General features: G+C 55.0%; 4 protein-coding genes across 4 annotated transcripts; 2 read left to right on the top strand and 2 right to left on the bottom strand.

Moving 5' to 3' along the window:
* Window positions 1-410: 410 nt before the first annotated feature.
* Window positions 411-3776, top strand: RHO25_003788 (uncharacterized protein; the record flags this gene model as incomplete). Its single annotated transcript, XM_023599272.1, has 1 exon — window positions 411-3776. One exon carries the CDS (start codon window positions 411-413, stop codon window positions 3774-3776), a length of 3366 nt encoding a protein of 1121 aa, XP_023455200.1.
* Window positions 3777-4292: 516 nt separating this feature from the next.
* RHO25_003789 (uncharacterized protein) lies at window positions 4293-5264 on the bottom strand (the record flags this gene model as incomplete). The annotated part of the gene is made up of 2 exons (XM_023599273.1): window positions 4293-5102; window positions 5151-5264. 2 exons carry the CDS (start codon window positions 5262-5264, stop codon window positions 4293-4295), a joined length of 924 nt encoding a protein of 307 aa, XP_023455718.1.
* A 289-nt stretch (window positions 5265-5553) lies between these two features.
* RHO25_003790 (uncharacterized protein) lies at window positions 5554-8275 on the top strand (the record flags this gene model as incomplete). Its single annotated transcript, XM_023599274.2, has 2 exons — window positions 5554-8163; window positions 8222-8275. 2 exons carry the CDS (start codon window positions 5554-5556, stop codon window positions 8273-8275), a joined length of 2664 nt encoding a protein of 887 aa, XP_023455717.1.
* Window positions 8276-9821: 1546 nt separating this feature from the next.
* Window positions 9822-12860, bottom strand: RHO25_003791 (uncharacterized protein; the record flags this gene model as incomplete). Its single annotated transcript, XM_023599275.1, has 1 exon — window positions 9822-12860. One exon carries the CDS (start codon window positions 12858-12860, stop codon window positions 9822-9824), a length of 3039 nt encoding a protein of 1012 aa, XP_023455714.1.
* Window positions 12861-13331: the final 471 nt, after the last annotated feature.

The following is a 13331-nucleotide window of genomic DNA, read 5'->3' on the forward strand; positions in this document are numbered from 1 at the left end:
TGGTTTGTGGGTCATAGACGAGGCTTGATACGGCCTCCAGGCACCTGGTGCTTGGTCTATTCTGCCAACAGCGCCATAGTTGACCATAGCCAAACCCGGAAACGTTGCATTACGTAGGTCTTGTCTTCCCATGCATCGTGCAAGGCCCTGGACCTAGGCCTGGTCCCCGTCTTCCAGCCAGCACTGAGCTTCGCATCTGAGTCTGGCCATCAGTGACTCGTGGAGTGATGCGTCCATATTTTGACACACGCACAGGACCCAGTCTTCGCAGTTCGCTCGATTGTGCCCGGTCTGTGGGGCTCGATAAGTGGGTCGTGACTTCCCTCTTGCTGTTACTTACGTACAGAGACTTTGCTGGCTCTGACGCGACTTGTCTGGCCTTCGCAACTACATCAACCACGTCGCCCGCGATGGCGCCTACCACCGGCCAACCCAAAGCATACGCCAGCAAGAACGCGGGTGCGCTGGCTTCTACCACTATGCAAATGGACTTTGGCGCGTGGATGCAAGCCGATACGACAGCAAGCTCGGCAAAGATCCGCGATCTACTTGCCAACGCAAAGCGCGATGTCCTGGAGGCTGAGAAGACCAAGGCACGCGAAGAGATCCGGCGACAGACCGCTGAGATAAAGCAGAGGCTCCGGGACAAGCCCTGGCTCGCGACTAATGCTACAGTCCTAGATGAGCTCGCAGCAGTTGCAAGTGAAGCACAAGTGGAGCATGTCAATAGGCTCACTACTACCTGGACTAAGCTGGGGGACGAGGTGCAGAGCGCCCAGAAGCGACACGAAGTTCGGAAATCAGAAATGGACGACGAGCTCACCGACAAACGCCGAAGCCTGGTCGCGACACAGCAGGAGATAGCTCGTCTCTCGGGTGACCGTGATCACGCAAAACAGGCTCTTGCAGACAAGTTGAAGGAGAAGGAGGCCCTCGTCGAGATGGTCGCAGCGGAGCAGCTTCAATTGCAGAAGGCCAAGACCGAGCACGAGGGCCTCGTCAAAACCCGGCAGAGCGAAGAAAGACGTGCCCACGACCTTGCTGCCCACATTAAGGAACAGGAGTCGAAAGTCTCAGCTGTGCAGGCCTCGTTGGTTCAAGCTGAGGAGGAGAGCAAGTCTCAGCTCCAAGCTCGAGAGCAAGAGCTTGCCGGCCTTGCCGCGAACAAGCAGTCATTGACAAGTACGATTCAGGAGAAAGAAGAAGTTGTGCAGAAGCTGAAGCACGAGCACGAGGGCCTAGTCTCGCAGCACAAGAAAGCACTCAGCGCGTTGAAGGACGAGCAGCAGGGCATCGTGGCACAACATGAGCAGGAGATGAGAAAGCGGAATGTTCAGCACAATGAGCTCGTCTCGAACAGAAAAAAAGAGTTTGATGACCTGCAGCAGCAGCATGAAGCTCAAGTTGAGCGTCACCGAAAACGAATAAACCATCTCAATAACGAACACGACAAGCTTATCGCACAGCACAAGGAAGAGGCGACCAAGCTGAGACGTGAACACGAGGCCCTCGTCCAACAGCAGCAGGGACAGACAACTGAGTTGAAGCAAAAGCACGATGCCCTTGTTGAGGAGTGTCGAGCGGAACGAGCACGACAGGAGGCCCTGGAGGAGCGCAAGGGTCGCCTCGAGCGACTGGTTACCAGAGTGGAAGAACAAGGTCACGACCTGCGGATGTCAAGCGGGCGTCTACAAACGACCAAGCGTGCTGCGATGTTCCTCGTGGCGATAATGATGCTCAAGATACGTGCCTTGCTCCGCGGTCACGATCTCGCTCACAGGAGGCAGAGAGGCCGACTCCACGCCAGCGTCTCCATCAGCCAAGTCCTGCATGCGCGCGTCTCCTCACTCGAGGGCGACAAGCAGGCCTTGCTCAACGATACAGCTACTCTAAGATCACAGCTGCTGGATTGGAAAGATGGGGTTCGACTACTGCAGTTGCAGCTTGGTCGGGCAAAAGGCATGCTCAAGGCCAAGGACGCGTCAATTCGATCGCTCAACCGTCGTCTGATAGAGCAGGACGAGGCCTCCGTCTCCATGGTCGCAGCACTCTCGGTCGTGTTGCAGGCCTCATACGTGAGCCTCGGTCAGCACAGGAAGCTTGTGCCCATTCAGAGGCAGCGAATCACTCGACTGCATAATGCGAATACGTCCCAGCACCAATCGTCCGCGAATAGAGAGTCAGTCCTCGTCCAGCAGATTCAGGGCTTGCAACAGCAGGTGGCACAGGCTGTCAAGGAGTCGACCTGGCGTACTCGCAAGGGACGCATTCAAGCGAGAAAGGTTCGCGCCCTTCGTACGAAAGCTCACCAGCTCCAGGGAGACAACCAAGCCCTGCGCTCGAACATGCATGAGAGGAGCCTTGAATTACAGTCACAACTTGACAAAGCAAAAGACCAAGTCCTGGTTGCTCGAAAGGAGGCCTCAATTGCTGAAGTCCGCCTTTTCCAGGCAGACGAAGATCTAGCCAACATGGCGAGCGAATGCCACGAGCTGGATGATGAGATTGACAAAGCAAAACATCAAGTCCTGATTGCCGAGCAGGAGGCCCTGGTCGCTGAAGTGTGCCATCTCCGGGCAGACGAGGATCTAGCTAACATCGCGAGCGAATGTCACGAGCTACACGATGAGGTGGAGGAGCTCAACCACGCCCAGTCCTCGTTGCTTTCCCGACAGAGCGAGCTTGAAGATGAATTATCGAGCGTGGTATTGTGTCTCATTGATCTTACCAAGCAAGCCCGGGGCCTCATCTCCGAGAAGAACGTCCAGATCGCAACGTGGAGCGATGAGGCAGGCCGATGGAAGGAAGCGTATGTCTTGATCAAAGCTGATTGGGTGGAGGATCGGGAGTACATAGAGGATCAAGACCTCGTCATCGAAGAACTTGAGGAGCAGGTTGCTGAGTTGGCAACTGAGCACAAAGACGAGCTTACAAGTGCAGGCATCCTGGCCGAAGCCCAAGAGAACCATGTCCACAAGCTGCGCGCCGATGTGAGGAACGCCAATGCCACCGTCCAGCTCACGACACAGCAAACCCAAGCTCTGGGCCTACTAGTTGCAGAGCAAGGCATAGCACTTCATCTCCGGCAGCAGGCCATTGACCAGGCGGCCGAGGTGAACAAAGGTTTGGTGCGCTCGGGCAAACGTGTCACCTACCAGGGCCGGCACTGTCGATCGACTGCTGTAGGAATGGAGGAAGTGATCGGCACTGTCCTCAAGGAGGTACTACAGAACATGACGAGCATGAAGACGAAGTACGAGCGTCGCCTCCACCAAGCATCTCAAAGAGCTACTGCCAAGGACAAGACATACCAAGACCTGCTGGCTCGTGCACGCATAGAATTTGTACAGCAACAGAGGATGTACGAGGACAAGATCTACAAATTGATGCGACGAGGCCCTGCTCCTATCGCCCAGACAGCAGTCAAGCGGCTGTTGCTGGCGGTCGCGCAACAGCTGGAGATGGAGCACGAAGAAAAGACTAGGCTCCATGTGGGAGAGTTCGAGCAGGAATTGGGCAAGCTTCAGCAGACGATCACGGAATCCAAGCAGGAAGTAACCTCATACAAAGGCCTCGTACTCAAGTTCAAGAAGGCGAACGAAGAAAAATCGGCCATGATGAGGCACCTGGCGGACGAGGTTCCGCGTTCTATTGGGCAGTACCAGCATGAGGTGAGATCGCTACAACGGCTAGTGCTGCTGGCCAAACAGCAATCTCAGGAGCAGAAGGAAAAGTTGAAAGAGTTGATGGAGGTCATGTCGCGTGTCATGGGTTGAGAGGTGTATGCTGAAGGCTGAGGATGACAAACCTAGTGTGGAGATCAAGGCTTGTCCCAAGAGCTCACTGCCGGTGCTCTGGGCAGAGGACACGGACAAAGGCGTTGTAGGTAGATATCCCTGTGCAATGATTGCTGAGACACCGGCTATCGCACGCAGACACCAAGGCTACAATAGTCGACGAGCTCAAGGCTGAAGATGAAGGTAGAAAAAATCATTTGTAAATATTCAGTACAGAACCTGGTGATCGCAATAAAATGCACAAGCCCATGGCCTCGTAGATACAAGATAATCAATGTTGTAGCCACGGCGCTTTGCCTCAACCAAGCCTCGACAAGAATACTGGTCGTTACTGATGTTGTTCGAAAACAGGTCCTACGACCACAACCCTGCCGGTGTCTTTGCTCGGTCATCACTTCTTTGCCATCTGGCTTGGTCTCCAAGGCGTGGTGGTAGCTCTCCTTCAAAGACCTGCTCTCCCAAGGCTACGACAGACAGGACGTTCTGATCTGGAGACTATCTCAGACACAAGCCCTTCCTGTTCGTACATGTTTGGCATGCAGCTTTCGATCTTTCCGTAGTCCATTTGAATGAGGTCTGTCCACTCAAGTGCTTGAGGCGGAGGCACTTGTCGTAGCAGCCTTTGTCTCGCCAATCAGGCTTCTCCGCATCGAGCTTCGCAACTAGCTCGCGTACCTGGAATACGATGGTCGCCGGGAGAGAGGATTGGGGTACCACGACGAGGGCTCCGTTCTCAAGGACCGAGCCCTGGACCAGAGGCTGCGATGTGGCAGATGTCTCCGATGGTGCAGCCTGTGACCGAGACGAAGCGGGCGTAGAGGGGTTGGTAGGGCGAGGCCGCGACAGAGTGGAGCGATGGGTCTCGAGGCCTCGACGTGAGTGGGTTTTACGAAGCGTGGAGCTCGATGTAGCAATTGACTCCGTAGGTACAGTCTGTGGCCGAGACGAAGGTGGGGTGGAGGTGATGGCACGGCGAGTACGAGCCAGGGTGGAGCCATCAGAGTCCAGGGCTTGGGAAGACTGGATCACATGAGGCATCGGGCTTGATGTATCAGCTGTCTCGTCCGATACAATCTGAGACCAAGACGAAGTTGTTGGAGACGCAACGGCCGGCTGATCACGCGCTGAGGCGAAGCGCTGTCTCTTTGACGCTGGGTTGGCATCGTCCACATGGTGTAATGCGCTTGATGTGACAGGCGTCTCCGTAGACCGAGCCTGCTGCTCTGTCTCGGTCTGCGAAGTAGTAGTGGCAGCGCGTGTACTCAGTGAGTCGGAGCGCTTCCTCTTGGAGGCCTTGTTCACTGGCTAGGACGAGTCAGGGCGGAGGCCTCATCTCATGTGCGTGACACTTACTTGTAGCATCAGGCGCATGCTTTGGTACATCGCAAGGAAGTCTTCATGATTCTTGACTAAGGCTGCCTCCTCTTCGGCGAGATTAAAGTTGTCGAGCTGGGTGGCACCTTCCATCAGGGGTTCAGGACGAGGGCCTCGTCTCGGAAGACGATGACCGGGCTGCGTTGACGGAGCCCAGAGCCTTTCGAGAAGCTGTGGAATATCTGAGAAGTCTGAGCATAGGTACCGAGGGAGTGCTTGATAAGGGCGTGGTGCTGGTGTTGGTGTTAGAGAGTTGAGTCAATGTTGATGTGGAGCCAAAGTCAGCGGTCCGTGCGCGGGACCCACTTTCGCATGTGTTAAACTTCGATCATCCACTTTCGCTTCTTCACCCACCTCGACACAACCTAACAACACATCGAAAATGGCGAATCCAGCTGCTGAGCATATACGGGTGGCTGGCAGAATCGCAGCTGCTGTCGCAAACTGGGGCGATCCCATGGACGAGTCAAGCATTTTTGATGATGTTGATGAAGATGCTGAGCTACGAGCGCATGATTTATATGCCGCCAACATTCCACTTTCCGGTTGGCTAGACAATTTCGCAGCTGCACAAGAAATAAGACGTCGCCAAGACTATTGCAACAAAATGCGGATCGACTACCAGGGTAGGACCGAGGCCTCATACTTCAACATACCAGAGGAGCCTGAGAACCCAGACCTCGCATCATACATGAGAGAACTCCAACGCGGCAAAAAGAGCATTGACGACGAGGGCCTAGTGGGGCACGCCGCCGACGTTGCAGACGAGGCCCTGGTCGAAGGTGAAGTTCCATTGGCAGGCTTCGACATGGTCGATGAACAAGCCCCTGCGGTGGGTCCAGCGCGCGCGGAACGAGCTCAGAGACCACGGCGTCGAATGACGTTCGAAGACGACGTCAAGCTCAGGGCCGTACTACTGGAGACCAAGCACATGGTCGAAGAGGGTGTCGCCAATGCCCGTCGCAATCATGTCAAAACACGCGCAATCGCTGACGATGACCTGGTCCTGGGCATGGAAGACCGAGCCGACTCACAAGGTCGTACGATCCGCCTCGAAGGATACCAGCGAGAGGCTATAGGCAGGATTGAGCACTCTCTCCGTCTGAGACGAGGCGTTATCCTAGCAGACGAGATGGGGCTTGGAAAGACGCCGACAATAGTCGCCGTCATTCAACGGACCGTCAACAATGCAGCACCAGGCATGAGCCCTTTGATTGTGATCTGTGTCCCAGCTAGTCTTCTGGACAACTGGACATCAGAGCTTGGACGAGCCCCCGACCTTCGTGTATACCACATGGCTGACGACGAGGCCCTGGACGCGCGGACAATTCGTCGCCGGTTCGACGTAGTCCTCGTGTCACAGCAAAAGCTAGGTCGGAGGTATGGAGCCCTGCTCCTCAAGTATCGACATTGGCAGGCAGTAGCCGAAGGACGAGAGGTTGAGCTCCGTGACCTGCTTACAGAGAGGAACAAGAAGGTCGCCTGGCAGGGTGATGCGAAGAGGGAGGAGGAAGCCACATCCTCGCTTGAAGCGAACGGCTTGATCGTTGATGAGGCCCATGCCATTCGAAACCAGGCCACAGCTCTGGCTCGCGCTTTGAATGCCTTCAAGGCCTCGTCTAGGATTGCTGTGACCGGCACTCCATTGCAGAACGGCGTGACGGACCTCGGAGGCCTGTTCACGTTTCTCAATCTCCCACCTTTCAACCTACCCTCACTCTTCAGAGCATGCTTCAGTTCAAAAAAGAATTCTGGAAAGCTCAAAAAGAAGACGAGGGCGTTGAACCGCCAGAACAATGCCATTCTCGCAAGCATCAGGTCTTGTGTCACTATTCGACGTCAACAAGACGGCTACTATGAAGGCGACAAGATCCTCGAGTCGGTCGGGTACGACAGTCATAGATGGAACTGCAGGCTCAGTGATAGCGCACAAGACTACCAGCAGATGACACAAGACATGTGGGATGCCAAATATAAGGCCGATCTTGAGGACGAGCGCAGAGAGGACCGTGATGCGGCAGAGGCCAGACATCCCAAGCGGACAGACCTAGCCCAGGCCCTCCTTGAAATCAATCTCTGTCGCATGCATGTTCTGCACCCGGACCTCATTCATGCAAAATATGGCGATTATGGCGTCGAAGATGTGCACGAGGCTCAGCCAGGTGATCTTGCGGGTTACGACGTGAACCCGATTGAGGCCCTCGAGCCTGGTGATCCAGAGGTGGCAAACGCTGTCCCACAGCCCAGGCCCGAAGACCGTGCGGCGGACCTCAACGAAAAGGCCCGCAAAAAGCTTAATCGCAGACGGATGCGTTTCCTTGAGAGGTTCTTCAACGACAAGACTCTGTGGCAATCAGACCGGTTCTATGCCGTTGTCGAGGAACTTATCAAGCTCTACGACCAGCGCGTTGCAGAAGCCGCTCGTCTCCCTTCGATATGGCAGAGGAGGAAGTACTTGGCCGAGCACAAGATCTTGGTGTTCTGCGAATTTCTCTCGGCCCTTGATATTCTCGAAATCGGACTTCAACATATGCGACCCGATATCAAGGTCCTGCGCTTCGATGGTCATGTCACCAAGAACCAGCGTCAGGCCGCCAAGTCAGCATTTGAAGAAGTAGGCAAGCATTGGGAACGGTACAATGACGAGAGTCCCGTGGAAGATCTGCCTATGAACGACGAGGCTAGCATCATGTTTGTCACGAACAGAGCCGGGTACGAGGGGCACAACTTCGTACATGCTACTGATGTTTTCATCATTAGTCCCAGCTGGAACCCGACTATCGAGGACCAGATCATATGCCGCGCTGCACGGAAAGGCCAAAAGAACAATGTCCGCCTGCACCGCTTCTACTCAGAGCTAAGCATTGAAGGCCGGGTCGTCAGCATTCAGCGAGTTAAGAGGTACTACGTCGACATGATCCTCGACGACAGCTTCGTCTTAAGGCACTCGGAGGCTCTCCTCAACGCCACCGATGATTCCTGGATCGAGAAGGTAAGTCCAGGTCTTCTTGGTACGTGGACGAGGCTTCGTCGCTAACGTGATTGAATAGATCGGATACAATCGAGTCAAAACCGCTTTTGAGCGAGGAGACATCCTCTTGTAGCTGCACAGGGTGTATGTAGTGGGCGATGCAATTGAGACCTAGGCCTCGTCTCATGCGACGGACAGGCGTAGTGACAAGGCGTGACCAGGGAACCCGCCTCGTCAGCTTGCAGCATAGGCCACTTGGTTTTGACGGGCCATGTACCTGGTGTGCGTATGCGATAATGCGCCGCTTTCAGATAGCGAGAGAATCACAAAGCCAAAGCATAGCGCTATATCTAGAGGCACCAAGCCTAGTGTCAGATCATCTCGTTCGTGTTCGCTCCTTCACATAAAGCCGAATGCCTGGTCTTCAGCCGTGCACCAATTTGATAGCGCATGCGACAGGACGACGGCCTGGTCCTGCGCCCAGGCACGGGGCCTTGTTGCAGGTCCTGTCGCAAAAGACGGAGGCTTGTATCGCATCTGCCCTACCGTCCTATTGAAGCCACAGTGATAATCAGGTGCAGACGAAGCTCGAGGCGTGAATACATGCACTGACACCTGCGCTCCAGAAGCACGATCGCAAATCAGCACGACGTGGCAGTCACACAACGCTCCTGCTCTTCCCACGCACCCACAGCATTGATTTTTACAACACAACCCCAGTCACCGCATTACCTGCACGCAATGGCTCGCAAGGTCAGCCGCAAAGACTCAGCCCTTCGATTCGACAGCTCCGCTGTAAGGAGACGGCGCACAGCCCCTCCACAATTAACGTCAACGAACGGGTGCATCCCAGGCGAGATCCTGCGCCAACGATACGTGCGCTTCGTTCGCGGTACTGCAATACACCGACCATCACATTCGTCTTCACCTTCCCCGGCGCCAAAGAAAGAAGAGCCAGAAGAACGCGATGTTACGCAGGACAATCCCACAAGCTCCCAGTCGTTTCTGCGATCTAGCCCTACCGCTGTTCAAATAAAGAGAGGAAGACGAGCGGCAAGCGCAGAGATGGCACCAGCAAGTGAACAGGTAGGACGAGGCCTCCGTTGCTTGAAGCACGGACTGACCAGGTGTAGCAACCAGACGGCGCCCATCACTCGACCTCGCAGCTCTTCCTGCCATCCAGCCCCACTGTTCTGCGTCAACAACGAAAGAGAGAGCAGGAGGCGTTGCAAGCTGTGCGCACACAGGGTGTAGGTTGCGTGTTCCTTCCGAGTGACACATTTGACTCAGACTTGCCGCAGAGAACGCAGCCCTTCTTGGAAGATGAACCTGCACTACCAGGCCCTCGTCAAGACAGAGACGAGGCCTCTGGCGCCAGACGAGCGAGGAAGAAGCGCATCCAACCATCATCAATGGAGGTACAAGCCTGGTCGCAGTCACCAGAGTATAAGAGATAGCTCGTGGATAAGGAATGAGCTGGGCACTGGCAGCGTTTGGAGGGATGGTTCTCGGTTCAGATCTACGCAACAGCCGTCTTGTGGGCAGGTTGCAGCTTCGGATACTGCTTGTAGTGACGATGCCTCGCCAATGTACATACAATCATGATAAGGCCTCCGTCCTCGTGTCAGCAATCTGAACTTCCCTCTCTCACGTTCTCGAATCAGCAACGTGCTCCCATCTCAAGACTCGGCCTTGGAAGCAACATCCATTGCCTGGAGAATGCGTGCCAGCTGAGCGGAGAGCACCATGGGCGCCACAGCTTCCTCTAGACACTCCTCATCCTGCGCCAATTCGAGCGTAGCCTCGCCCTCATCCCCCATGCCTGGTTCGTCCATGCCCTCATCCTCTATGCCTGGTTCTTCCATGTCCGCTTCCCGCTGCAGACTCGATGCAAGCAAAGCTGCACGCCGCTTGAGCAGGTCTTGCAACTCTGTCTCCAGCTCTGCGTCCTCTGGGTTCAAGTTCTGCAAACGACGAAGCTTTTCCTTCTGATGGGTCTCTTTCTTGAGCATGTTGTCGAGGGCCCATCTCTCTGCCTCCTCCCAAATCTTGGCGGTGTATTTGTATCCAGATCCTACACTAATACTAGCAGGATAGAAGCTGAATCCACCTGCATTGCCGATGTAGCCCTCGTTCAGCCGTGTGAAGAGAATCTCGGCGATAGCGACTTGGTCTTGCGCAACGCAGGAGTGTATCACGAACTGATGGATGCGGTATCTGCTACCCTCGAGCCCAAGGATAGCCTCAAGCATGTTCATGAGGAAATTGGATCCTCTGTGCTTAGCGTGGCAGTCCAGGCGCTCAGGTATGTTGTCTGTGTATCCTATCTCGACGAGAGGAATTTCAAGAGGCAGGTCACGCTGATCAGCGGGGATCTTCGCAATACGGGCACGGAGGTTTCGAAAGAACGTCCTGGCGCGCTCAGGGCGCTTGGAACTGGGCCTGTACTTGCTGTTGAACATGTAGCGGCGGTAGTTGGGTGTCGCTTCGGCCTTGACTCCAAGCGAACCAATCCACTTGTCCACGCGCCTGACCAAGTCACGGTCGTTGGCTATGTATGCTTCTGCTTTGTCGAGGGCACGAAGCAGCTCGTTCGCTGTCGGTGCATTGCCCTGGTCATCGCAAAGCTCGTTGAGATAAATGAACGGGTGCCTCTTGCCCTCGGCGCGGTGGCGGAGTTTCTTCAATACTGTACGCAGAGCAGGGTCGCGTTTGTATGACTTGGTCCAGCTGCCCTTCAGACATGTGTTGACTATCAATGGATGAGAAGAGACGAGGATCATGTATCCCTTGCAATACACAGCACCTGGTGTTGCACCCTCGAGCACGGAGAAGACCTCGTTCTCGAGTTCGAGCGTATGCTTGGCCAGTGCGACAAGGCCCTCGTCATTATATATGCGGATCTTGCGCGACCGAGCCTCGTCGACGCTGCTGAAGGGGAAGGACTTGATGATGTCCTGGACTTGAGCTTGGGTATGGGCGGGTGCGTGGCGTAGGAAGATGGAGTACAGAGGGAGAGTGGTCGTCTGCGCGGCCGCAGTCTGCTGAGGTGGTGCAGGGTGTTGTGAGGATGAGTCTTCAATCTCGTCAGGCACGGAGCTTCGTGGTGGTTGCGATGATGTGTCTTCGATCTCGTCAGGCACAGGTCTTCGTGCTGGTGATGTGTCTTGAATCTCGTCCTGAGCAGGACTACTCTGCTCCGCAGGCTGAGGTCGCGTATCATCGTCTTCGATGAGAGCAGGGCTGTCCACTAGTTGCTGGCCCGCTGAGTCCTCGACCTCGTCCAAAGCAGCCTTTTGCTTCGAAGGCCGATGCGGCGTGGCTCTATCTTCAGGTCCTCCAATGGAGACCTTCTGGGCTTGAGGCTGTGGATCACCGCATAGTTGAGGATGGTAAACAGGCGTGGTCCAATCCTCGTATCGGACTGGCGCTCGATGTGTGGACTTGGGCTGCACATTCGCGCCAAACTGAGGAGGCTTTGGTCTTTTGTTTACCGGAACACGATAGACGAGCCATGGTTTGCGAAATCGCTCATGACAAGGGCCTGATGCGCGAGTCGGTGTGCGTGGCGTAGTGTCGTCTCGAGCTGGCTGCTGAGTCTGGGTAGCTGGGATGGACTGTTCCTCTTGTGGCGACGGTCGAGAATTGACAGAGATCTGAGCCTGGTTTGCTTGCTCCTTGCGTTTGCGAGGAGGTGTTGCACTTACTTGGACTTGGACTGGGGGCTCGTCTTGATCTGCGAAACGGGAACGAGCCTTGCTGGATGAGACCCTGTTCTGTTGATCACTCTGCGGGCGGTTCTTGGTACGCGAGGAAGCTGCAGACATGGGCTTGGCTTTTGCAATTTCGATGGTCGCGGCCGTGTCGGTAGACCGAGCCTTGGTGCTGTGCAGAGACGCATCTGACGACGAGCCTTGAGCGTTCGTCGGGCTGGGACCATCGGCTGTGTTGCCAGACCTAGCCTTGTCTGTCTGCTTCGAGCGAGTCCTAGCGCTCTTTCTCTGTGAGAACAAGCCATCGTCTGAACTGTCTCCATCGTCGGGGTGTGGTGAGACGTGGGCCTCGTCTGATCGATTCGCGGGGCTCTTCCTCTGCGGGAACAGGCCATCGTCGGAAATGTCTGCTTCGTGAGGGTGGAAGACGAGGGCCTGGTCAGATTGCTTCCGGCGGGTCGCAGACGTGACCTTCCTCTGCGAGAAGAGACCGTCATCAGAATCATCTGCTTCACTAAGGTGCAAGACAGGGCCTTCGGCCTGGTTCTGCGCTTGATCGACCGCAGTGTCGTCCTCGACTAGGGCCTGGTCGTCCACTTCATCGGCACTTTCGCCGGACACAGCCTCATCATCGGAGTCGGCTTCGTTGAATGTTTCGAAAGGGACACCCTCTGCTAACGCGGCCAAGTACGCAACGTTCTGTGTCAGCTGTCTTTGTTGCTGAGTGAGGTCGTCCGGGCCCTCGAGTGCATCCAGCCAGTCACGGGCGCGCTCAGTCGACGAGGGCTCGTCATCGTCAAACGGATCCTGGTCTTCGCTATCGGAATCCTCTTGACGGGCAGGCGGTGCGCTGCGGTCTGCGAGCCGTCGCTGTAGCACGTCAACTTGTGTGCCACCCCACTGAGAAATGGCGTCGTCGTCGTCGCTGTAATCGTGCGCGGCCAATGTCTTGCGCTTCTTCGGCTGCCAAAGCACAGCATCTTTCCCGCGACGCGACGGATGCATGTTAGCGGTGGTGTTGTGGTGGTAGTTGTTAGAAGTGCAAAGTTGAAGTCGGGTCTAGAACAGGAAAGTGGAGACGGGCGCGGCTGCCTAATATGGGCCTTAGAGGACGCTCGGATGTAGACGGCAGCAGAGGAAGCCTAGACGGGCTGGAGGACGCTCGGACGCTCAAGAGCAAGCCTAGGCTACAGAGCTAAGACCTAAAGATAGGAACTCTATAATTTAGTATACTAGCTTTAGCTCTTACTATAACGAGTCTTTCTAGGGTATTATAGAGTCTTCTAACTCTTAAGAGCTATAAACCTATAAAAAAGACTCGAAATATCTATAGAAGAGGCTTCTTCTAATAGTTATTAGAAATTAGAAGATTCTACTACTCTTTTTAGTATCTAGTTCTCTAATTAGTAGAGTAGGTCTTTTAAAGATAAATTAGAGTCTTTATACTTCATAGAGCTAGTTACCTACTAGAAGGAC

The sequence above is a fragment of the Cercospora beticola genome, chromosome 2 (genome assembly GCF_033473495.1).
Source record: "Cercospora beticola chromosome 2, complete sequence".
Classification (NCBI taxonomy): domain Eukaryota; kingdom Fungi; phylum Ascomycota; class Dothideomycetes; order Mycosphaerellales; family Mycosphaerellaceae; genus Cercospora; species Cercospora beticola.